The sequence below is a fragment of the Cnephaeus nilssonii genome (genome assembly GCF_951640355.1).
Source record: "Cnephaeus nilssonii genome assembly, chromosome: 17".
Lineage (NCBI taxonomy): Eukaryota > Metazoa > Chordata > Mammalia > Chiroptera > Vespertilionidae > Cnephaeus > Cnephaeus nilssonii.
In genome coordinates, this window is record NC_137088.1 from 55,424,073 (window position 1) to 55,448,116 (window position 24,044).

A 24,044-nucleotide genomic window follows, 5' to 3' on the forward strand; every position below is an offset into this window, starting at 1 on the left:
CTAGAAACATCAATGAGAGACAATCATTGATCGGCTGCCTCCTGCATGCCTCCTACTGGGGATGGAGCCTGCAACCTGGGCATGTGCCCTTGACCTTCACCGAACCCGGACCCTTCAGGCCCTAGACCAGGCGTCCTCAAGCTACGGCCCGCGGGCCACATGCGGGTGTTTTTGCCGTTTTGTTTTTTTACTTCAAAATAAGATATGTGCAGTGTGCATAGGAATTTGTTCATAGTTTTTTTTTTTTAAACTATAGTCCGGCCCTCCAACGTTCTGAGGGACAGTGAACTGGCCCCTGTTTAAAAAGTTTGAGGACCCCTGCCCTAGACTGACGCCCTATCTACTGAGCCAAACGGGCCAGGGCCTCTTAGAGCTCTAAGGGTCCAGAGGTGCACCTTGGGGGAGAAGCTCTTTGACCCCTCCCCCCCCCACGTTAACTATCTCAGGGCCGCTGGGGAGCTCCTGTCCCACGGGAAATGGCTGCATTTGGTAGCAGCTGTGTCTTGTGGATTAACCCTCCACTGAAGCTGGTGACACTCTCATTCTGCCCCGGCACTGCATTGTAAGTTGTAGTCACTTCCTGTTCTTTTGAGCAGAAATGCCCTACCACATGGTTACTTGTTTAAAAAGAAAAAGAAAGGGGAGGAGGGGGGAAGGGGAAGGGAGGGGAGGGGAGGAGAGGGGGGAGGGGAGGGGAGGGGAGGGGAGGGGAGGGGAGGGGAGGGGAGGGGAGGAGAAAGGCAGAGCTTGGCTTTTGCAGGCTCATTTGTGGCTGCTCAGAGATAAAGCCCTCTCCTTGCCGAGTCAGCTTTCAGGAATTCTCGGTTTGTCTGTGTTGTGTTACCCGAGTAGCTTGTTATCTTTGCAGCTTAAGGGCTGACTTGGAAATTCAGACTGTCAACTATTTAAAGCAAATGGAAGTCCCTGCTCCACTATTTCAATTAACTGTCAGAGAGCGAGGTGGCCTACTGGTTACGATACCGATACCGTTAACTTAAAATATTCCCAAGGAAACACGGCAGGGAGCAGAGCGGCATGTTTAAAGGCCTTCTAGGAAGAGGAGCTGAGCGAAGCCAGAAGGCAAAGCAGGCAGGGCCCGCGGAGGAGAGGGGAGCACACAGAGCTCAGCAGTTGTTATGGGAGTGAAATGGACAGTGCAGGCCCCGGAGCGCCTTAGCTGCCCGATAGGCTGTTGGAGGGTGGTCCGTGCAATGAGAGACGGTAAGAGATTGTTGGAGTCAACAGCAGACATGAAGTTTCCTTCCTGGGGTGGTGCCGGCATTAGAGCTGACCTGGGACTCGCCGGCCCTGCGACAGTCTCCTAGGCCTGCGGTTGTCATCTACTCACTTGTTAAATGGCAACATGACATTGTGAAGGGGACTGAATGCAGTCAGGGGTGGATGTCTTAAATAATGTCATAAAAAGCATGCAAACAACATACACACGTGCTTTTATGGTTAGGTTGGGAGGAGGAGAATGAGCAGTCTGGGGGTTGATAAAAAGGACAAGAGAAGGGAGCTGACAGACGGAGAAAAGGATGGACGGATGGACGGATGGACGGATGGATGGGTAATCCTTAGGGATGACGCAGAGGGAAGGGTGGTGTTATTCGAGGGCAGGCAGGGGAGGAAGAGGCGGTCTGGGAGCCGGGAGCAGCTGAGTGCTACTGGACACACTAAGCTTGAGAAAGAGGGAGACAGTCACAGCAGTGGCGGGCCGGAGCAGCCTCACGTGCGCCGATTGAAATATTGTCCTGCTCTAGGAAAGTGTGTGAGGCCTTCTGGTCTACGTTTAAAGCTCAAAGCAAACTCAGTGAAGTTCTAAAAGCCAAAAGCTGCAGCCACCGGTGGAATTCAGAGCTGCCCGAGGCCGTCCTTGCCGGAGAGCTGTTCCCTGCGAGGGAGGCCCTGGTGCACCTCGCACCCTCCCACCCCAGACCGGGCTGCTCGGTCCAGGCACTCAGATGGCACTGGATGGCTATGAATTTTGTATAACTGTAATTTAGCGGTATCAAGGATGAATACATTTCATTTCAGCACTTTGCCTTTTTTAAGGAATTCCCCTTTGCTTGCTCCTATCACATCACTTAAGAAAATAATCGCAGATAACCACAGTCCCAACTATACAAAGTTGCTCACCACAGCATTATTAATGTTAGCAAAAAACCGAGAAACAGTTCGTATTTGAAATAACAGGGAAGTGGCAAATTGTGTCCATCAAATTGATGGAATATGAACATGGCAATTGCAGGAACTGTCTAAGCACTTTGTAAATTTTAATTCATTTAATCTTCATAGCAATCTTATGGGTAGTATACTGTTAATATGTCCCATTTCACAGATGAGGAAACTGAACCTTGGAGAGTTTAAATAACTTGCTCAAGATTACACAGGTAAAAAAATAAAAAAGATAAGAAAAAGCCCTAGCCGGTTGTTCAGTGGTTAGAGCATTGGCCCACGGGTTTGATTCCAGGTCAAGGGCACGTACTTGGTTGTAGGCTGGATCCCTGCCTGGGTCAGGGTGAGTGCAGGAGGCAACCCATCAATGTGTCTCTCTCACGTTGATGTTTCTTTCTCTCTCCCCCACCCTCCCTTCTACTCTCTCTAAAAATCACTGGAAAAATACCCTCAGGTGAGGATTAAAAATAATACTAATATTACACAGGTAACCAGTAGCAGACCTGGGATGTGAGTGAGGCTGTCTGGTTCCAGCACCTTTGATCTAAACATGGTACAACATTGCATCACGGTATTTTATTTTGCCTGATTTTCTTAAATTAGTTTTATAACAACACTTTGGAGATAAAGTGTATCCTCTCCATTCAGGGGAAACCAGATAGGGCAAGGGTGGTAGCAACTCAAACTCTGTTCATTATAAACCCAGTGACCAAAGTTCCCATTTCCCATTCGTTCTCTCATCAGCAACAACCAAATGGTAATTCACAACATCTTTCCACATCATTCATCTTCTCAAAACCACTGGCCGCCTCGCCTGTGTGGCTCAGTGGTTGAGTGTCGACCCATGAACCAAGAGGTCACCGGTTTGATTCCTGGTCAGGGCACAAGCCTGGGTTTGGGGGCTCGATCCCCAGCAGAGGGCGTGCAGGAGGCAGCTGATCAATGTCTCTCTCTCATGGATGTTTCTATCTCTCTATCCCTCCCCCTTCCTCTCTTTCTAAAATCAATACAAATATATTAAAAAGAATTTTAAGAACCACCCTGCAAAGTTGCTATTTCATTAATCCGGATTTACAGATGAGGAAACCGAGGCCCAGAAGGGACAAATGGCTCACTCCAGGGCCTGCTGCTAAGTTCTTGACTCCCAATCCCATGCTCCTGTTGTTCAGCATGATTTAGACAATTTCAAGCCCACGTCCCCATTACTTCAGCCTAGCAATCACTCGGGACCCCACCAGGACCACGCAGAAGTGAAGAAAAGGGACTGGTTTGGGCTTGGCCAGGCTAACGGGCCAGCCTGAAGCCTGAGGCCCAGAGGTCTGGACGACCACAGGAATGTTCCTCTGAGCCTTATCCTGCCGCAGGCAAGGGCTCTCCTCTGAGGACAGCGTGTGGAACCCACCTTTCTCTCCTATTCTTTCCCCTGACACCTCATTGTGGCTTCTCCAGACCGACCTCAGTCCCAGAGTCTCTTCAGAGGTTGCCGAGAGATGGGATAGGATGATGATAATGATGAGGGCAATAATGGTACTATAATAATCTATAATAATAAAAGCATAATATGCAAATTAGACCAGACATCCTTCTGGACGAAGCCAGGGCTGCGAGGGAAGCCCGGGTCCCGGGTGCCAGAGGGAAGCTGGTGCCAGCAGCCGGGGGAAGGAAGGCCCACTCTTGCATGAATTTCGTGCATTGGGCCTCTAGTTAATAATAATAGCCAGAGTGTATAGAGAGCTTGCTGCATGCCAGAGGCCGCCCTGGCAATGTTTGTAGACATCGAAGCCCACCACAGTCCTCAGTTGGGTGCTGGTTTGCTGAGGGGATGAGGCTCAGAGAGAGTGAGCCAGTGCCTGCCTGGGAGGAGGTGGGGAGGCAGGACTAGCCATCCCCACTGCAGAGCGCACTGGAGGCCCTGAGCCTCCTTCGTAAATCACTTCAGACTCAGCCCTACGCGCATTCCTCTCATATCTGATCTTCCCGGGAACCGGCTCCCCCAGGAGAGAGAGCAGGGAGGACCCAGCACTCCCGATGTTAACGACCCAGAAACCAATCCATCCTCACTTTATCTCCTGACATTGCCTTTTAATTACGAAAATGCTGTTGCCGGGTTTTTATAATTCCTTCAGACACATTTCCTAACCTGAAACAACTTTAAAGCACGATGAGCACAAACGGAGCTGGCAGGAGAGGTGAGCGGGATGCGGACCCCCAGGCATCCTGCCAAACCCCAGGGGCAGGCAGATGCAGGGCGGCAGGGCGTGGGGGCTGGGGTGAAGAGCTACTCCGGGCTGGGGGTTTCACACTTGGAAGGCATTAACTCGCATCAGTCCCTTAAGGGGCACACGGCTCAGAGGCTTGGCTGGGAGCGCAGAGCTGATCGGTAAATAATCTACGGGAAGTCTGCGGAGTCGAACATTAACACGCAGGGCAGGCTTCCAGCGGTGACCGGCCCCTGAGCCTCCGACGGGAGCTTTGCCCCTGTTCCTACTCACAGGCAGAGGCTGAAGTCAAACACAAACCCTGTGAGCAGCCAGCCACGCAGCCAGACCCGCGTCTCGGTGGCAACGCTGCAACTGCCGGGTCAAGTGTGTGCAGGGTGAGGCCCCGCAGGGGCAGCTGCAGAAAGAGCCCACTAATCCCTTAACGAAGCAGCTGACGGGTTTACTCTTTTTGTGTTTATGGCAAAACTCTTCAAACACAGGATTATTATAAGTTTCAAATAATCAGCACAGGCTACCAAGGCTTTTTATAGATTTCTTTGTCGTGTTAACAGACGACAGAAACTAGAACTTGGAGGGCCTCTCATTACAATTCACTGTCACTCTGGATTGAAAAATGGTAAGAAAGCTTCGTTGCCGGATTTATGAACAGGAAGAATAGGTCTCTATTTGAAGAGGGCAGCGATCTCAGCCTCATGCCTGGGAATCTACTTTCTTTTGATTTTGCATCCATGGTTATTTAAAGTAGCAAAAAAAGACTCACAGTAATATCAGGAAAGAGACCTCTTTACCTGGTGTAATCCCCTTTGGCTTCCTGGAATAAAACAAAGACAGATGATCAATTTGTATGTGTGTTAATTACGCTAGGTAAATTTTACTTGGTCATTTACCCTCTTACAGTCCCCGAGTTCTGCTTTATTTTGAAGAATGTACACAAAGAACACTTTCTATGGCCACCGGGAAGAATGTGGCATGGATTAGCAATCGCCGGTAGCCATGAAGAGACAACTATCTCTTTAAAAGCACAAACGATTATTTCTCCTTTTATGTTTCTAAGAGCACGTGGTAAATGCTTGCCTATCGGAGCGGCGCACCTTTTAAACCCTGACACGGGTCCATCAGAACATGCTGTTTACTCTTTTTAAACCAGCTTGGAGCACACTTGGTGGTGTTTTTTTTTTTTTTTTTTTAGCTACCAGTGCCTGTAAGAATTAAAGGGCTCTTTAACCCAACCTCAAGAAAATGTCTACAGAAGTTACCAAACTTAAATGTAAATTACGGCCTCCTAACAACAGCCGCCTCCTGAATTCCAGGCACCGGGAGCGCCTTCCCGCTCTTCCTCCGGAGCAGTCTAAATTTCCTTTTCCTTTGAGACACAGTCTCTCACCGCAGCTCACGCAAACTGTTCGAACACAGAAAACGGTGGCAAACAACCAGCTGGCTTACAAACCCATCAGCCACCGGCCCACGCAAAAGTTTCAGAGTTGCCGGCCGTTCACAAAACCAATGAACAGAAGGGAGCAGTGGTCAGTTCTTACCTGCAAAGCCAGCGCCGCTAACCTGAAGACGGTTTCGCTGTCCACTTCGATCTGCCCCTGTTGGGGAAAGAACGCACCGGTGAACACGCCGCCCTCCTCCTAGCAAACGAGTGAGCTGGGAAGCTGTCACAGCTTGGCACCTCAGTCTGCGATCAGATGCAGATCGTACCATTGTGTGAAAAGGGAGGGGGCGAGCAGGGTTAAGAGGAAGCCACATTGTGCGTGTGTGTGTGTGTGTGTGTGTGTGTGTGTGTGTGTGTGTGAGAGAGAGAGAGGGGGGGGGGAGAGTTTGCTTAGAAAGCACTTCTGGAAGGAACGTGAATGACTTTGAGGCTGAAAATTCAGACAACTTCTAAAAGAATAATTGTTATCTTTACAGGTTCATTTTTAAACTCTAAAGATTTTCCTAGATTAGTTCAGTGTTTTCCTGAGAATTTTTTTCTCTGTGCCATAGCATGCTTATTTTGGTCTATACACAATGTAAATATTTTTAAAACTATATAAATTCATGAGGTATCACCTCACACCTATCAGAATGGCTACCATCAACAATCGACAAATGGCAAGTTGCTGGCGAGGATGTGGAGAAAAAGGAACCCTCGTGCACTGCTGGTGGGAATGCAGACTGGTGCAGCCTCTATGGAAAACAGTATGGAGTTTCCTAAAAAAAACTAAAAATGGAACTCCCATTTGACCCAGCGATCCTACTTTTAGGAATATATCCCAAGAATCCCGAAACACCTATCAGAAAGAATATATACACCCCTATGTTCATAGCAGTGTAATTTATATTAGCCATGATCTGGAAACAGCCCAAGTGCCCATCAGCAGATGAGTGGATAAAAAAAGCTTTACACCATGGAATACTATGCAGCTGGAAAAAAGAAGAATCTCTTACCCTTTGAGACAGTATGGAGGGAGCTGGAGAGTATTATGGCTAAGTGAAATAAGCCAGTTGGAGAAAGACACGTATCACATGACCTCACTCATATGTGGAATCTAATGAACAAAATAAACTGACAAATAAAATAGATCCAGAGACATGGATACATGTAACAGACTGACGATTCTCAGAGAGAAGGGGTGGGGGAGGGGGGGCTCCTGGAAGAGATTAACCAAAAAACATGCATGCATATATGTATAACCCATGGACACAGACAACAGAGTGGTGAAGGCCTGGGGAGGGGGGATGGGAGCAGGGTGGAGGGGGCCAATGGGTGAAAAAAGGGACATCTGTAATACTTTCAACAATAAAGATAAAAAATAAATTCACTTCTGTGACGACGATACATTATTGAATTAATATTTGTACCATTATAGATAAAATGTGAAGCCTTAAAAAGCAGCTATATCAGCCCTGGCCGGTATGGCTCATTTGGTTGGAGTGTTGTCCCATGCATGGAAAGGCTGAGGGTTTGATTCTGGTCAGGGCACATACCTGGGTTTTGGGTTCGGTCCTGGTTGGGGCAGGTATGGGAGGCAACCGACTGTGTTTCTCTCTCTCCCTTCCTCTCTCTAAAATCATGAACATATCCACGAGTGAGGATTTTTTTAAAAAGCAGTTACAGCAAATGCTTCAAAGACTAAAATTCTGTTGCTTTATGTTGAAGTTTGATGAGATCTAATTTACCACTTTTCCATTATTTTATTTTTTCATCCTTCAAGATCTGAAATTAAATAGTAGTTCTGGGCCCAGTTAACAGAACTACTGTTTCAGTAGCCTGGCTGGATGCATAAGTGTGTGCGGAGGGGGGATTGCTTCTGTTAATACTCAAATGCGCCTTCATTTATTTTATTAAATATAGTGATATATGTAAATACCATTACTACATTACGTAATATATTGCAACAATACGTGGTTTAGAAGGATCTCTGTTTAAAATTGTTTGTGTGCATGATATTCTAGCTTGTAAGCATACACACTCGTAAAAATAATTCTACGTCTTGCCCAGTCCCTGGACAAACAGAACCTGAAGCGCAGTGTTCAGCGACAGGGCACTCCCCGGCCTGGGCATCGCCCTGCGCTCTCTCCTCCCTTCTCCCTGGGATCCAGGCTGCAGGTTCCCACCGCACCCAGCGTGCCAGGGGAGGGACTGAGGGGTTTGGAGTAAACGCACACGCTGTGGGTGTACAGAAGCAGTTCGCCGTGAGGATGTCTGGGAGGGTTATGCATTTCTCTCGGGTTTCTGAGCGATTTCACTGGAGTTCTCAAAAACAAAACAAAACGAAAGCCACAAAATGAAACCAAACCCCCAGGACACTGCAGTGTCAGCCGTGGTCATGTCCATGTTCCTCTTATGTTACAAAACGAACACCGTCCACTCCATTCACCAGCATCCAGGTGTCCCTTCTGGAACCCCAGGCAGTGGACCTGCTTCAAGGTTTTCTGCTTCACACACCGAGGGCCCAGGCCGTGAGCTCGGAGCTCGCCTGTGACCTCTCGAACCCGCTCATGCGGTCAAAGGGAAGCCAGGCCCAGGGGCGGATCGGCGGCCTTCTGTCTTTCAGGCAAGAGACAGTGGTTTCTGCTGAAACATGATGGAGCAGTGATGCCGGCAGGTGAGCGGGGTGCTGACCAACAATACATTTCAGAAAGGTTACATTCCTTACTTTCAAAGTAAAGGGAACTCATGCAGGGTGAGGGGAGACTCTAAAACATCTTTGAATTTGCCATTAGGCTGAAACTCAAAGTCAAATTGTCTTAAAATCTCACCGAAGAGAAAAAGTGAATTATTTTGGGTATGGAAATGACTAAAGCTGAATAAAATATATGGAAAATATTTGCCAACCCCTCTGATACCCCATGACCCGCTCGGCCTCCTCAGAACTTTGGGTGAGTTATCCAAACAATATTTTAGACACCAACTTTTCAATTGAGTAAATGGAAGTTGAGCAGGTGAAAAGATCTCAGACAGATACTCTTAAGGACGCTGCCAATGCGTCTCCACCGCGGAAGGTCATCAAGTATTAAAAAGGCTGGAATGTGGAGCCGGAGCCTGAGCGTACCAGGCTGGGCCAGCCCGAGAGGGGGGACTGCGCTCCCGCGCACCCCTCACCCACGCAGCGCCCCGCCGCAGTTCTGGGGGGCAGGGAGGGAGGGGGTGGGCCCTATCAGAATCCAGGAGAGAGGGGATGCGGATTTGGCAGAGCCTCACGTTCTTTTATACACCTCAGCCCCCATCTCGCCCTCCAGTTAACCTCTGTTCTGGAAATTCAAGGCAGCCTATAATTTTTTTGGGTGGAATTCACCAAACGATGGAGCAATCGGGAATAATACTATTTGCCTGGTTCTCAGCAATGTCACGAGGTAAAATTTAATGAAGACTTAGACTGAACTGTACAATTTCATGCCTGAAATGTGAAAGTTCTTTACGGTAGAAGCTGCAGTCTGTCCTGGGACAGAACATTCCTCTTACTTACAAGCATGGCAGCGGCGGTAACCCTATAGGGCCCAGGCAAGCTAACCCTGAGAACCCGATCTCCTCCAAGAGCGAGGTAACGGGATCCTGTGGGGGGTTTACACGGCTGGCGGGCACAGACAGAGGAGCGGACGAGCCAGGCAGATGAGGTGGCCGGAGGCACAGGGTCACAGGGAACAGGACCCGGCCCTGGTGCCGCTCCCTCGGCTAATGTAACCGCACCACGGGTTCCATCGCTGGGTCACTGGGATCGGGCTCCACATGGGACACCTTGTTTTCGTCCTGGGCTTGTTGGCTCAGTTGATCAAAACATCATCTAACGAGATGAACTCTAGGTTTTTGCTTCCAAAACAGGAGAACAGAATTTAAAAAGGTTTGGAATTTGGGAGTGAAATTAGTGAAACCCTGAGCCCGTGGTTTTCGGATGCTGGCACTCCGTGGGGACATGACCCTCCCAATCCCACAGCGGGTGCCCACGCTGGCCCCCGACCCAGCGCTCGCCCACTCTGCCGGGCGCTAGTAGACTTGCTCCGACTCCAGTGCCAACATCTCACCAGGAATCTCCAGGAGACATGCTTCGGTAACAACTGGAACCAGGTAGGTCAAAAAAAGGCCAAAAATGCCCCCTCCACGGTCGGGGGACAATATGTCGTCATCAAGCACCCACACTCGTAGTCGAACGGGAAAACTACTTCTGAACACTCGCTCTGCCTTTCCTGTGTCGATGTTGTTCTCCGTGGGAACTTATTCTGCACTAAACCAAAGAGAATCCTCAAGGCACGCGGATGGAGAGAAAGGGGCTTCTTGACATTGGTCGCCAGTTGCGTCCACCGTTGAGCTGCACCGGTCTTCGGGGTCTGGTTAGAGAACCACCACCTGGCAAGAACGATGCCTTAGACATTGCCTAGCTGCGCTCCTGTGGTTTGCCACGAGGCCTGCACACAGTGCAGAGGGCAGATGTGATAAGGACACGAGGGAGCAGGTGGGTGCAGCTCCCTGGAGCCTCTCTCCTTTCTTCTGAAGACACGGCTCTGTGGGGGAGGACCTGGCGGGCTAGGAAGCCCAGATTTGTGAGCTGACTAGTTTTTGGACAATTAGGCTAGCAGAGGGGCCACGGAAACACCTACCTACTGTCTAACAAGGCAGTTTTTAAAGCATGTATTTGCATTGATTTCAGAGAGGAAGGGAGAGGGAGAGAGAGAAACATCAGTGATGAGAGAGAATCATTGATCAGCTGCCTCCTGCACACCCCACACTGGGCATGAAGCCTGCAACCCAGGCATGTGCCCTGTCCAGGAATTGAACCATGACCTCCTGGTTCATAGGTCAACGCTCAATGACTGAGCCACACCAGCCGGGCAAGGCAATTCTTGTCATGACCCTGAAGGCCAGCCCACAGCTACATGTGTACCCCGTCCTCCCCATGTGCAAATGAACCAAAACTTCCTCCTTGCTGTCCAAGCTGGTTCTTTTCTAAATCAGGGTTTTGCAACCGTGGCACAACTGACATTGCGAGCCGGGTCCTTCTTTGTTGAGGGCTCTTGTGCTTTGTAGGGCATTAGGCAGCAGCTCAGCCGCTCCTCACCAGATTCTAGGAGCAGCCTCGCCTGAGCCCTGACGACCAAACGTGTCTGCAGGCATTTCCAAAGGGCCCTGGGGCAAAACTGATCCACTTCCTTCTCTAAGTTTTCTTTTCAGATTAAGCTAGAATCACCTGAAACCTACAGAACTGAACCACAAGGTTTGTTGCAGATAAAACTGTGTGTTTGGTACTGTGTTTGGGCATCCCTCCACTGGCTTCTGTTGAGAATCAGTATAAGAAACAATCCTCAGAGCCCTGGCTGCGGTTGCTCAGTTGGCTACAGCATTTTCCTGTGCACCGAAGGGTCTCAGGTTCGATTCCCGGTCAGGGCATGTTCCTAGGTTGTGGTTTTGATCCCGGGTGGTTGGGGCGCATGCGAGAGGCAGCGGATCACTATTTCTCTCTCACATCTCTGTCTCTCCCTTCCTCTTTCTAAAGTCAGTAAATATACCCTCGGGTGAGGATTAAAAATAAATTTAAAGAAAGGAAAGAAACAACGCTCAGAAATTCCTGGTGTGTTAAGGACATAGTTCATTTCATCCTCTCATGTCCCTTTACGTGGGCCTGGGAGGGGTTTCTGCTTCGTAGGACAAGGAGTGACTGTGTTCTTTCAGGCAGCCGCTTTGTTTGGACCTCGATGACCACGGTGAGCTATGCCACTGATCATGACTCCCTCTCTGCTTTGGCTCTTAGGAGAACTTGAATTTCAAAGTCGTGGGCTCAATGCTTTATACGAACCATGCTGGATGTTTTCTACTGACCTTAACCCTGATGGCATCTAATGACTCCTGCCTTTACCTTCTCTCTTACAGATAACTCTGATTTCATCACTTGCTATGTTTTAGAGTGTTTTCCCCTTTATTGAGGTACACGCAATAAAATGCACAAATCTTAGTGTACAGCTCAATGAATTTTGACGTGCATACATTCATGTAACCATCACTCACCCAGGTCAACATATCAAACATTCTAATTTTTTCATCTGAGGGAAATGTATGTATTTTTATACACCAATAAAATTATTTTTGTTAATTAGAAAAGTATAAAACAATAGTGCAAAACTGTTTGAATTTGCAATTCTTTAATTACTAACCAATTTGAGTGTTTTCTTGCAATTGCATTTTATTTGCTATTGCCTGTGTATGAAATAAGCCTTTGTTCACTTACCTGTTTGAGAGACAACTTAGATTTAATTTGAGCTACAAAAATTAACACTTTTTCTCGTCTATTTGGAACAAATTGTGTCCTTTATTCTGTCCCCCTTTGCTGTGTCTGCCTTCTCCGGGCCTCCTCCTGGCCTGTGAAGTCAGAGTGGACTAGGCCTATCTCTCCCACTGCAAGAATCTGAGGGGCCCCAAGCAAGTTATATTTTCTGAAACCCAGTTCCTCACCTGCAAAATGGGGAATGATAATGTTGGTTTTACTGAGTTGTTAGGGCATTAAAGCAAGTACAAGCATAAAGCATTTATCATAAAGTCTAGCACTGGAAGACTCTCTCAGTGTGATTCCTTCTGTGCTAATGTTTGCCATGTTGCTTCTTACATTCTTATATATCATTATATCTATGGTTATCTACTTTGTTCTGGGCACTGTTCAATTACTGTGTCGTTCCATAACATGTAATCACTGTTTCATTATAATATGTTTCAATATTTGATGGAATAAATGCTTTAATTTTATATAATACTTGATAGTCTCTTTCACTTATTTTTTTAAATAAATTTTAAAATAATCTTGTCAAGTTTTAAAAAATAATATGTTTCTATTGAAATTGCTTTATAATGATCATAAAGTTTTATGATATACACCATAAAGATCACATAATCCAGTGTTTGGGTTAATACTTAGTATTTTATATTTTCCTATGTAAATGGGCTACTTTTTCATTCTACTGTTTATCTGGTTATCATCATGTAGGATTACTAGTTTTAGTGTATTTAACTTACATTCAACTTCTTCACCAAAGCCAATAATGCCAATAAGTTTTAGCTAATTTGTTTCCATTTTGTAGGCACATAGTGGAATTGTCCCCCAGCAATATTTTGGTGCAGTTATTTGCAGGAAGTTTCTTTTTTTTTTTTTTAAATCTCATTGATAACCCATTCATTATTTAATAACATGCTATTTAGCCTCCATGTGTTTGAATGTTTTTGAGTGTTTTTACTGTAGTTGATGTCTAATTTCATTCTACTGTGATCTGAGAAGATGCTTGATATGATTTCAACCTTCTTGAATGTGTAGAGACTTGTTTTGTGTCCTAACATGAGGTCTTTCTTTGAGAATGATCCATGTACACTTGAGAAAAATGTATATACTATAGCTCTTGGGTGAAATGTTCTATAAATGTCAATTAAAAATCCATCTGATCCAGTATGTCCTTTAGAGTCACTGTTACCTTATTAATTTTTTGTCTGGAAGATCTATCCAGTGAAGTCGGGGTGGGGGGGAGGTGGTGGTGGTGTTAAAGTCCCCTACTATGACTATATTGTCAATCTCTCTGTTAAAGTCCTCTAGAAGATTTTTATATATTTAGGTGTTCCTATATTGAGTGCATATATGTTTACCAGGGTTATATCCTCTTGTTGGATCAATCCCTTTAGAATTATGTAGTGACCTTTATTGTCTCTTCTGATGGCCTTAATTTTGAAGTCTATTTTGTCAGATATGTGTATTGCTACCCCAGCTTTTTTTCGTTTTCATTTTCATGGAAACATTTTTTCCATCCCTTCACTCTCATCTTTTGTGAGTCTTTTGTTTTGGGGATGGGTCTCTTGTAGAAAGTATATATTTGGGTCATGTTTTTGTATCCATTCAGCTACCCTATGTCTTTTCATTGGATCATTTAATCCATTTACATTTAAGGATAGGTACTTATTGATTGGTACTTATTTATTGATAGGTACTTATTTATTGCCATTTTAATTCTTTATGTCTATGTTTCTCTTTCTAATTCTTCTTCTCATTACAGCAGTCCCTTGAGCGTTTCTTGCAGTGATTATTTGGTGGCAACAAATTCCTTTAGCCATTTTTTCTGGTCTGGAAAGCTCTTTATTTCACCATCTATTTTGAATGATAGCCTTGGAAATAGTAATCTTGGTTTCATATCCTTGCTTTTCATTACTTTGAATACATCATGCCATTCCCTTGTGGCCTGTAGAGTTTCTGATGAAAAATTAGCTGACAGCCTAATGGGAGCTCCTTCATAGGTAACAAATTGCTTTTCTCTGGCTGCCTTTAAGATGCTCTCTTTGGCTTTAATTTTTGGTATTTTTATTATGATGTGTCTGGGTGTGGGCTTGTTTGGGTTCTTCTTCCTTGGGACTCTACATGCCTTCTGGACTTGTGTGACTTTTTCCTTCACCAGGTTAGGGAAGTTTTCCGCCTTTATTTCTTCAAACACGTTCTTATCCCTTGCTCACTTTCTTCCCCTTCTGGTACTCCTATCATGTGAATATTGTTACGTTTCACATTGTCCCACAGCTCCCTTAAGCTGTCCTCCTGATTTTTAATTGTTTTTTTTTCTTTTCGGTTCTCTGATTGAGTTGTTTTATTCTACTCTGTCTTCTCATTCACTGAGCTAATCCCTGGCTTCCCTTAATCTGCTGTCTATTCCTTGCACTGTGTTCTTTATTAGTGCTATGTCATTCTTCATAGTTACTATACCTTTCTCTTGCTGTTGAGAATCTTTGCCATCATTATTCTGATAATTTTCTTATCTCCATCTCATTTAGCTCTTCTTCTGAAGAATTCTCTTGTTCTTTCATTTGGGATTTGTTTTTGTTGTCTCCCCATTTTGGCTGCCTGTTTGGGTTTGTGTCTATGTATTACGTAGATCCACTACACATCCCAATCTCTAGTGCAGGACAGTGTCAGATGCTGTTTCTGACTGGCCCTGAATACCCTGTTTGGAGCTATCAGCAATCCACAGCTTGTGGCTCCCTCTGCTGGGGCTGGGTGCCTTTGGAAAAGACCAAGATGTGCACCAAGGTCTGTTTTTCCTAGTCCTGGGCCCTGAATTAGATCAGGAAAAGACTCAAAGCCTCCAGAAACCTGCCTCTGCATGCAGTCTGATTGTATTCAGACTTGATTAACCTCAGGCTATTGACCACAGGGGGAGAGGTTTTCCAACACGATGGGGCAAGTGCTTCTGCCTGCAGGCTGATTGTTATTCTCAGTCTCTTGATGGGCCTCAGAAATTCCACAGGGTGGGTCAAGGGTTTTTCCAATAGGATGTGCCAACTGCCTTCCCACCAGGCAAAAACCACCTGGAAAGCAAAGTTCTGCAGGAGAAAGATGTCTCCCACAGTTGAGATATTCTTCTGGAACTTCAGCTGCTGTCTGTGGGAGCCTGGCCAGCTCTTTTGTGCCTCCGCACTTTCTATCAGTCTCTATGTGGCTTCTACCTGCCATCCTGGGTTATCAGGCTTCTCTTCAGCTAGTTTTCAGTTGTTTATTCAGGATGGTTTTTCTGTATTTTAGTTGTAATTCCAATTTGGTTCTGGGAGCATGTCAGTGTAGCTTCCACTTACTCCGCTGCCATTTTGGAATCTCCTATATGTCTTTTCGTTTTCTTCCTTTCTTTTTTTTTTAAGGAATGCTTCTTGTATTTCTTGATTCACTATACAGTTTATTTGACTTGGTTTTCAACTCAGTACAGAATCCCAGCTCTCTGAACCATGAAAACCTAGCTCAGGCTTTCCCAGCGACAGCAATAGGACCTGGAAGCATAGCACCTGGGTTGGCAGGAGTAGATTATATAAACTCAAAATGCTAACCACAATGAGGTGTTAGATGTCAAAGAGTCTTTTACTTTCCTGGCATCACTTTCTAAAAATGTAAAAGGAAAATAATAATATCTGTCTCACAACCTCATGGAGTTTGGAGGAACCCTCCCCCCGCCCCCGCCAAAAAAAAAACCACAAAACAACAACAACAAGAAAAACCCGGATATTAAAGATGCTTTGAAAAAAGTAAAAAAAGCATTACAAGAAAAGCAAACAAGTACAGGTTTTTTTGTGGGTGTGTATCACAGTTTTAAAGACATGAGCAGTATGACCACAGTATCTGGGCAGACTGCTTCTCAGAAACTTGATCAGAGTGAAGATAGGAGCAAAGAGAAAGTTAGCAGCATGTGGACACGTGTTTGACTGTGGGAGGACAATACAAACAAACATACGGACATGGAAATGGAATGCGGGAACACCAACCAGACCATGCTTTCTCAGGATCAGCCCAGGTATGGTTTGTAAAGTGCATTTTACTTTTAGGTGGACAGGTGACACATGTTTTTGTTCTTTGGATGAAGTTCCAATTAATTTAATAGAAACCACATCTTGGCTTCTAGTTTTTCCACTTAAAAAAAAAAGTGGAAGCATTTTGAGCATCTAAATGAGTGACAGAATGGATTATAATACATTGAATACAAAGGAGTCCATGATGACTTAAAAAAGTCTTTTTCAAAGGTCAAGATGGAGAAGAAGGGAAACTGATTCTTTACAGATGAATGCTAAGGAATGCTGAAGGTGGAAGAATTAGAGACTCACCATTTACAATCATCACAGTGCTGACTTAGCAAGTCCCCATTGGAGGCCAAGAGCATTGGGTCAAAGACTTGGGAAGCTGCAGAGCCAAGCAGCTTCCATGTGGCAGTTCCAGACAAGTGGCTAGTCACTCAGGGGAGAAGGTAAAGAGAAAACTGGCAGATACCACCTTCACCAACACCAAGGCATGCGACAGTGAAGCCTCCTGGTGAGACACACTGGGAATGGGTCCACATTGCTTATGCAGTGTTCCTGCCACAGGAGGTTAGGTTAGACTAGAGGCTCTCAGGCTGGTGTTAGCAGAGTAACCCCGAGAGCTCACAGAGAGCACAGGGAGGCCCCGCCCACTGGAGCAGGTAGGACGAAACCAGTGTGGCTCTCTGCACTCTCACCAAGTTCCCAGGTGACTCTGGTACATGTCCAGCATGATACATGTTTGGAATTGCTGACTTAGAAACATCCATATTTCACAAATTGAATTGAGAGGTAATCTGCAAGGCAATGGGCTTATACTCTCAAAAATACCAGTGCAAGAGAAGCCAAAGAAAGACTGAGCCTAAAGTGTCCTGAGGACGAAATGCAGTGTGTGATCCTGGACTGGGTCCTGGATCAGAAAAGGAGGAAAGGCTATAGAGAACATTATTGAGACAATTAGAAAAATTTCAATAATAACTCCACATTCAACAATAAATACAGAGTAGATATACACAGTTTGTGAAATGTGGGACAGATCTCATAAAATGCTAAACTGCACAACAGACAGACATATGTTCAGCTCGTCGCTGAACCGCCAGCAGCACCTGTACTGTGCCTGGCACAGAGTGGACATAATAAATATTTCAACAAATTCATCTATACTTAAAAATGAAGCCTTTGATGACAATGCTCTACCAAATGAGGCTGAAAAAAATCATCAGGACTAAGTCTCCTTCTCCCCAGTTCTTACTTTTACTTTCCTCCAATTTTGAGGTCTTGAGGTTCCATTTTATTCCTTTTAAGTGCAGGAAGAATAAGATTATCACATGATCAATATCAGAAGATAGACTCCATCAACCTTTTATATTTTTATTCATTTTAGAGAGGAAGAGAGAGAGAGGGATAGAAACATCAATGATGAGACAATCATTGATCAGCTGCCTCCTGCACGCCCCACACTGGGGAGCGAGCCTGCAACCTGGGCATGTGGCCTTGACTGGAATCGAACCTGGGACCCTTTAGTCCACAGGCCGGCACTCTATCTACTGAGCCAAACTGGCTAGGGCTCCACCAATCCTTTTTATAAACTCTTCCACCAACATATTTTCAAAGCAAGGGAGTGGATGTCTAAGACACTGCCCTGAAATTAAAGGCGTGGTGATCTAAGGCCCAATTGTTCTGCAACACAAGAAAGGCAGGGAGCCTAACTAGGTCAGGCTCTGCTAATGAGTGTGGAAGTTCAAGGCACCCACATCTGATAAGTGTGCAGGGAGACAATGGGCGAACGGATGAATCATCATCATGAACAAAGGCTCGGAACCCAGCTCTCAGCTGCTGCTCTCGCCCTTGCGCAGAGGACTTGAACCACAGCGTTCTAATTGCTCCGATGCACACTGGCACCCACTTACAACTACAATTTGAATTTGTAGGCGTGGAGTGTTCTGATGGAAACTAGTCATATATAGTTTTTTAAGTACAAGGTGCTTACCAGATAATCAAGGATGATTAGAGGGAGAAAAGGATGAATCAGGAGCCAGAAAGTTATGGTCATGATGTTAAAACTAAGCCTTTGAATGAAGAAGCCCTGCTAACGTTCACATCCTCTCTGGATGGTTTGCATGAGTAGACATGCAGCGATACTTTTATTTTCAGGACTATTATGCATTCATCTGATTGGGCCTCCCATTTATAATTTCTTCCCCAATAGGACATATCTCATTGAAAATATTTTCACCAGCATTCTCCCTTTGTGCCATAATTGTGGTTGCTTATGCTCAAATAATTTTTATAACTGAGAGCATTTTATAGCAGTCCTCTTGGGAATTTTAGAATAATAGTGCCAAGAACAACAACAAAAACAAGAAACACTTAGATGCTAATCATCTGTTCTAAGAGGTTGACACAGGTGGATTCACTGAATTCACAGGTGAGGGGACTAAAGCTCAGGAAGGTAGAGAAGCTTACGGCCAGCCAGCCTGTAAGTGGTAGAGCCAGGATTGGATGCCAGACAGTTGGGACCTCCTCTCTGCAGCCCTCACCCCATTCCATGGCTCGCATCAAACCACACTTAGAATGTCTCTCCAAGGAGTAACAAAGCTGGTTAGTTTGAAATACTTACTGACTTCACTTTAGCTGAGATAAACTATACTCATAAGGCCTAAAATGGTAACTATCTGTGCCCAATTCAATAAGTTGCCTGAAATAGATATCTCACTCTATTACGCAATGAATCCATATTGCAAAGCATTATGTATTAGGCCGACTTAATTATGAAATGGAAGTCTTCTATTCAAAATCTTCTTTCTGAAAAATATAAAGACAGCCCTTCAAACCTCCTGCATACCCAGAAAGGCAGGTTACATCTGCTTCTAGAATGGCTTAAAAAATATAACAGATAGATGATAAGTGGACAGGTAAATGGATGGATAGAAAGAAATAGTTGGTATGGGTAAATTTGTTTTTGGAAGTTTCTTTGCCATATTCCTTTTGAATTACATGATTTGTGTCTTCAAGGATGTCAACCTAAGCATTTTCAAAAGCTAGCAATGTACAATGGTATTTGATTTATAAAATAGAGAAAATGACTTACAGGGTCTTTTCATCCATCCTTAGGGTTTAAAATTTTATATTTTCAGCTGATTGAACCTTCTACCTCCTACTGCCATTCAAGCATTTATCATAGTATTTTTATGACTTTTTTTTTGAGCCACCATTTAGCTGTAATGATACTCTTATAGCCCATTTCTGAGGCGATGGTTTATCAAAAAGTATGAGTATTGGGTTTAAATGTTTTAAGATAATTCATGTTGAGTGCTGCCATTGTGAAACGCAGGGCTTCCAATTGGATTGTCGGTAGCTCCTTTCAATGAATTCAACGAATATTCGAGAGGCTACTTGTGCTGGCAACACATCAGTGAACTTTAAAGACTCCAGTCTGTGTAAACCCCTCTCCCCTGGTGGTGCCCACTGCAGGGTGTTTCCTTGTCCCCACTCCACGACCATGGCCTTTTACCTCCGTGGGCCCACGGGTTTTCATGGAGGACCCGACATCTTTCCCTTTACCATCCTCAGGGGAGTCCCTGAGGATTAAAATTGGCAGGTGTTTTAACTATTATTATGGCAACTTTGATTCTCACAAATGCACAAGGCAGCGTATATCTGAAAGTCCACAGCTTGAGACACATCATTTCCACGTTAGGAAAACAGAGGGAAAGCCACATGAAACAGGCATGGTGCAGGGTTTATTATAAGCTTCCAACAGCCCTTTAAAATGCGGCACTAGAGTTCTTTGTTCCTTCTGCACCCGCTCCTTTTCAAACCAACTCTGATCAGTTTAGTGACTTCACTTGGTAAATATCAATGAGAAGGCACGCTCACCTTTCCATGGACAGAATGTACAGCCTGCAAAATTCAAGTTCTGACCCTTTAAATCAGGGGTCCTCAAACTTTTTAAACAGGGGGCCAGTTCACTGTCCCTCAGACCATTGGAGGGCCGGACTATAGTTTAAAAAAAACTATGAACAAATTCCTATGCACACTGCACATATCTTATTTTGAAGTAAAAAAACAAAACGGCAAAAACACCCGCATGTGGCCCACGGGCCGTAGTTTGAGGACGCCTGCTTTAAATCATTCCAGCATATTGAAATGAGCTTGAGGATTCACACACACACACACACACACACACACACACACACACACTGACATGTGCAAACACCCTCAAACCCCAAAGGCTAACACTCTGTCAGGTTAGCAGATATGCCAGATATATTTCAGTTCTTCATAATGACTCACATTGTCAGTTGTTGAACTAGACAGAGTAATGCCAGGGTGAGAGCCAGGTGTGTGGTGCTGACAGAGTGGACTGGTTACGGAGGAATCGCTTCAAGTTCTGTGAGGTCACACTGAGCTGCGGCGAATGCCTCTCACTGAAGGCGTTACCATAGGGGCAGTAAGAGCCTTCCCAGGAACATGCACGTTACAAACCCCTTTGAGCTGACCGGTGGCTCAGTGGATAGAGCGTCGGCCTGTGGACTCAAGGGTCCCGGGTTCGATTCCGGTCAGGGGCATGTGCCTTGGTTGCAGGCACATCCCCAGTGGAGGGTGTGCAGGAGGCAGCTGATTGATGTTACTCTCTCATCGATGTTTCTAACTCTCCCTCTTCCTTCCTCTCTGTAAAAAATCGATAATATATATATATATATATATATATATATATATACTGCCTATTATCGTGGAAAGATTAACAACTTTGTTGCCCAAAGGATGGCAACTTTGTTGCCCAAAGGATGGAGTCCCACCCCAGCCTCCTACTTCCCCAGGCCTGTAATCCCTACTTCCCCAAGTAATCTTTTAGGAAAAAAAAAAAAGAATAAAAACCCCTTTGACAAGAGCAGGCAGCTGGGGCAGCACTAAATTATCAAAACATCTTCCTAGGTTTTAGGAGAATGTTTCTTAAATCACAGTCCCATTCTGATTGTGCAGGTGCTCACTGTGACTGTTGGGTTGGTGCGTTTCTCCAACTGTTCTCCCGTCCCGGCTCTGCCCGCACGACTCTGCTGGCTCCGCCGAGGGAAGCAGGAGCCCCTGTGGTCTGGCGGAACGGTGGGGTGGGGAATCTATTGGAAGACTTGGCTCCAATATTTTAGCATGAACTGGACTCCCTCTGTATACACTCACTGTCTTCGAGGCAATCACAAGTGGATGACTCATTTTCTTGGAATTCCAAGAAAAGATGCATGAAGCTAAGAGCAGAGCTGCCTGACTTTGTAACTGATTTCACAACGATTCTCCAGCGACTGTGCAGCCGAGGCGAATGCGGGTGCTTGAATCTGACCAGGGAGGCCAAACGGTGTTCCTGTTGGCCCAGCATGTGAAGTTCAAAGGACACAAGTACCACAGCAACTCTGGAAAACTGAGTTTAGGGCAGAAGCTCTATCGTAGGTAGTGAAAACAAAATAAAATTGAAAGCTGAAAAAGTCTTATTTTATGATTATTACTCAAAACTGATTTTCAACTTAACTTGATCTTTTCACGAGTCCATTTTGAAAAATTTGATCCGTTACTAGTGTAAACTACATGTATTTTGCTCACTTGACCAATATTTACTGGGGGCTCTGGCGGATGCCAGCTCTGTGCCAGTGGAGGGGACATAAAGATGAGTTGCAGCCGACCCTGGTCCCAAGGAGTCAGTCAGGTTCTGGAGAGGCAGACACGGGGAGCAGAGAGTGGGGAGGAGACAGGCTGTCCCGGAGGCTGGAAGAGCTGAGCCCGGAGGAAGTGGTGGCGATGGCGCACACAAGGCCAGGAGCACAGCGGTTAGGGGCAGGGCCCTGGGCTGAGTCTGAAGCAGGGGTGGAAACGTGCCAGAGGGAAATGAAGGGAGAGACAAAGGCATTCAGCACAGAAAACAGAGAAACACCTTCAGCAGAGGTGCAAGCAGATCGAGAAGGCGGGGAGCTTGAGAAAGACAGTGTTAATCAGGAGTGAGAAGTCATTTCAGTGTGACCACAGGGTGATTGTGGGAAGAGGATGGAGTGATAGCTAGGGCTGTGTGTCCTATTAAGGGGCTTGATATGTAACAGCAGTGGTAATAATAGCAAAACAGTCTGTGCGCAGATACTATTCTACGTACCATAACTTATCCACTGAGGTAGGAACTATTATTGCCCCCACTTTACAGTTGGTAAAACAGAGGCTTAAAAATGTAAGTAACATGCCTAGGTTAGAGCCAAGGCCAGGCCTTTGAACCCAGGCATGTTGGCTTCTGTCTAAACCAGTGATGGGCAACCTTTTGAGCTTGGTGTGTCAAACTTCGCCAAAAAACTGAGCATAACTCGGGTAGTGTGTCACTTTGAGGAAAAAACATTATTTCGCAAATGTTTCATCCTCAGGAACAGCAAATGTTTCATCCTCGGCATGCGGCCGCCTCAGCGGCTGCGTGTCATCAGAAATGGCTACGCGTGTCAGTGCTGACACGCGTGTCATAGGTTCGCCATCACTGGTCTAAACTCAACACCAGTGCATTATACAGCTTCTCTAGGGAGCAGGGCAGGCTAAGATGTTAAGTGTGGGAGGTACTAACTCTTGTTGATTTTATGTCCTAAAATGCCTCGATCTTGCCATCCATTTGCTCATTCTTTAATCATCCACACGTTTGCGTATTTATCCATTCAACAACCTTTTACCTAACATCCGGGCAAACACTCAGAGATTGCAACATAAAGAAAACCGGCAAGTTTATATTTAATGAAACACACGTGAATTTTCAAAGTTTCTCTGCATCCTTCCCTGTGTTGTATACTGATCTTATAATCTAAGGCCATAGAGAATATAGGAAGAAAAGTGGGCAAGATGAGGTCAAAGTAGCCAAATATATCGTATATGAGTAAAAAGTGAAAAGTCTAACAAAATGTAAAATGTCAGCAGTAACTGATCTTAACTAAGAAAAATATACACTCAAAAGAAAGAAATAGGTCAAAATAATGCAATTAATGCTCTAGTATTGGAATTATGTGTTAATTCTTTTTTTTTTTTTTTTTGGATTGATTGTAGTTTTCGGAATTCTCTAAATTTTCTTCAATCAGAAAAACCGATTCTGTCAGTTGTCTTTGAGTCGACCTTCCCTTTGCTTTCCTAGATAAAACTTCCATTCTGCTTTGTCCAGTAAGAAAGATGACAGTTTTTCTAGTGGAGAGAATGTGATCAACAAATGTCTATTCTCTTCCTACAGCTTTAACCTTTTGCACTCGGATGTCGAGTGTGACTCGACACGGTTAGCATCGGTAGCAGCTCTTTTTATACTCTTTGAATGTATCAATAATTTGAAATATAAAAAAATCCAAATAAATAAGTTTGTATGAAAAGAAACTCCAGTTTTTTATTCTACTGCCGCGCTTTGTAAAATCTTGGGTATTTAAAAAATTAAATCCCGAGTAGAATAAAGGAATCGAGAAAAAAGAAAGCGAGTGCAAAGGGTTAAAGAGACAAAGTTTAATGAATACAATAACTACTTTTGTCTTTGCTTTCCTGATTGAAAACTAATTCAAGCTTCTTATGAAAGAACCAGAGGCCCGGTGCATGAAAATTCATGCACTGGATGGGGGGGGGGGGGTCCCTCAGCCTGGCCTGCCCCCTCTCACAGTCCGGGAGCCCTCAGGGCGACCCGTTGATCAGAGAAAGGTGGCGCTCCATCACACCTCTGCTGCTGCCACTGCCAGCAGCGCAAGCCTCGGCCGGCCCTGGTTACCTGAGCCTCGGGCGGCCCTGAGCGGCTGGGGGGCTGAGGGGACTAGGGGACTCCGGAGGCAGGCTCGCAGAGTGGCCAGGCCCGCCTGGGGGCGGGCCCAGCCTTGCTGCACACCTGCCACCAT

At 45.3% G+C, this 24,044-nt stretch overlaps 1 protein-coding gene across 5 annotated transcripts in view; it reads right to left on the reverse strand.

Moving 5' to 3' along the window:
• The window catches only part of FRMD4B (FERM domain containing 4B), a 336,244-nt gene that overhangs the window by 58,563 nt on the left and 253,637 nt on the right, over nt 1-24,044 (reverse strand). For all 5 annotated transcript variants that reach the window (XM_079795693.1, XM_079795691.1, XM_079795692.1 and 2 more), the window contains 2 exons: nt 5,936-5,992; nt 5,189-5,211 (listed from right to left, as the gene is read on the reverse strand). In XM_079795693.1, the coding sequence (XP_079651819.1) occupies nt 5,189-5,211; nt 5,936-5,992 (80 nt within the window). The remainder of the gene's footprint in view (nt 1-5,188; nt 5,212-5,935; nt 5,993-24,044) is intronic.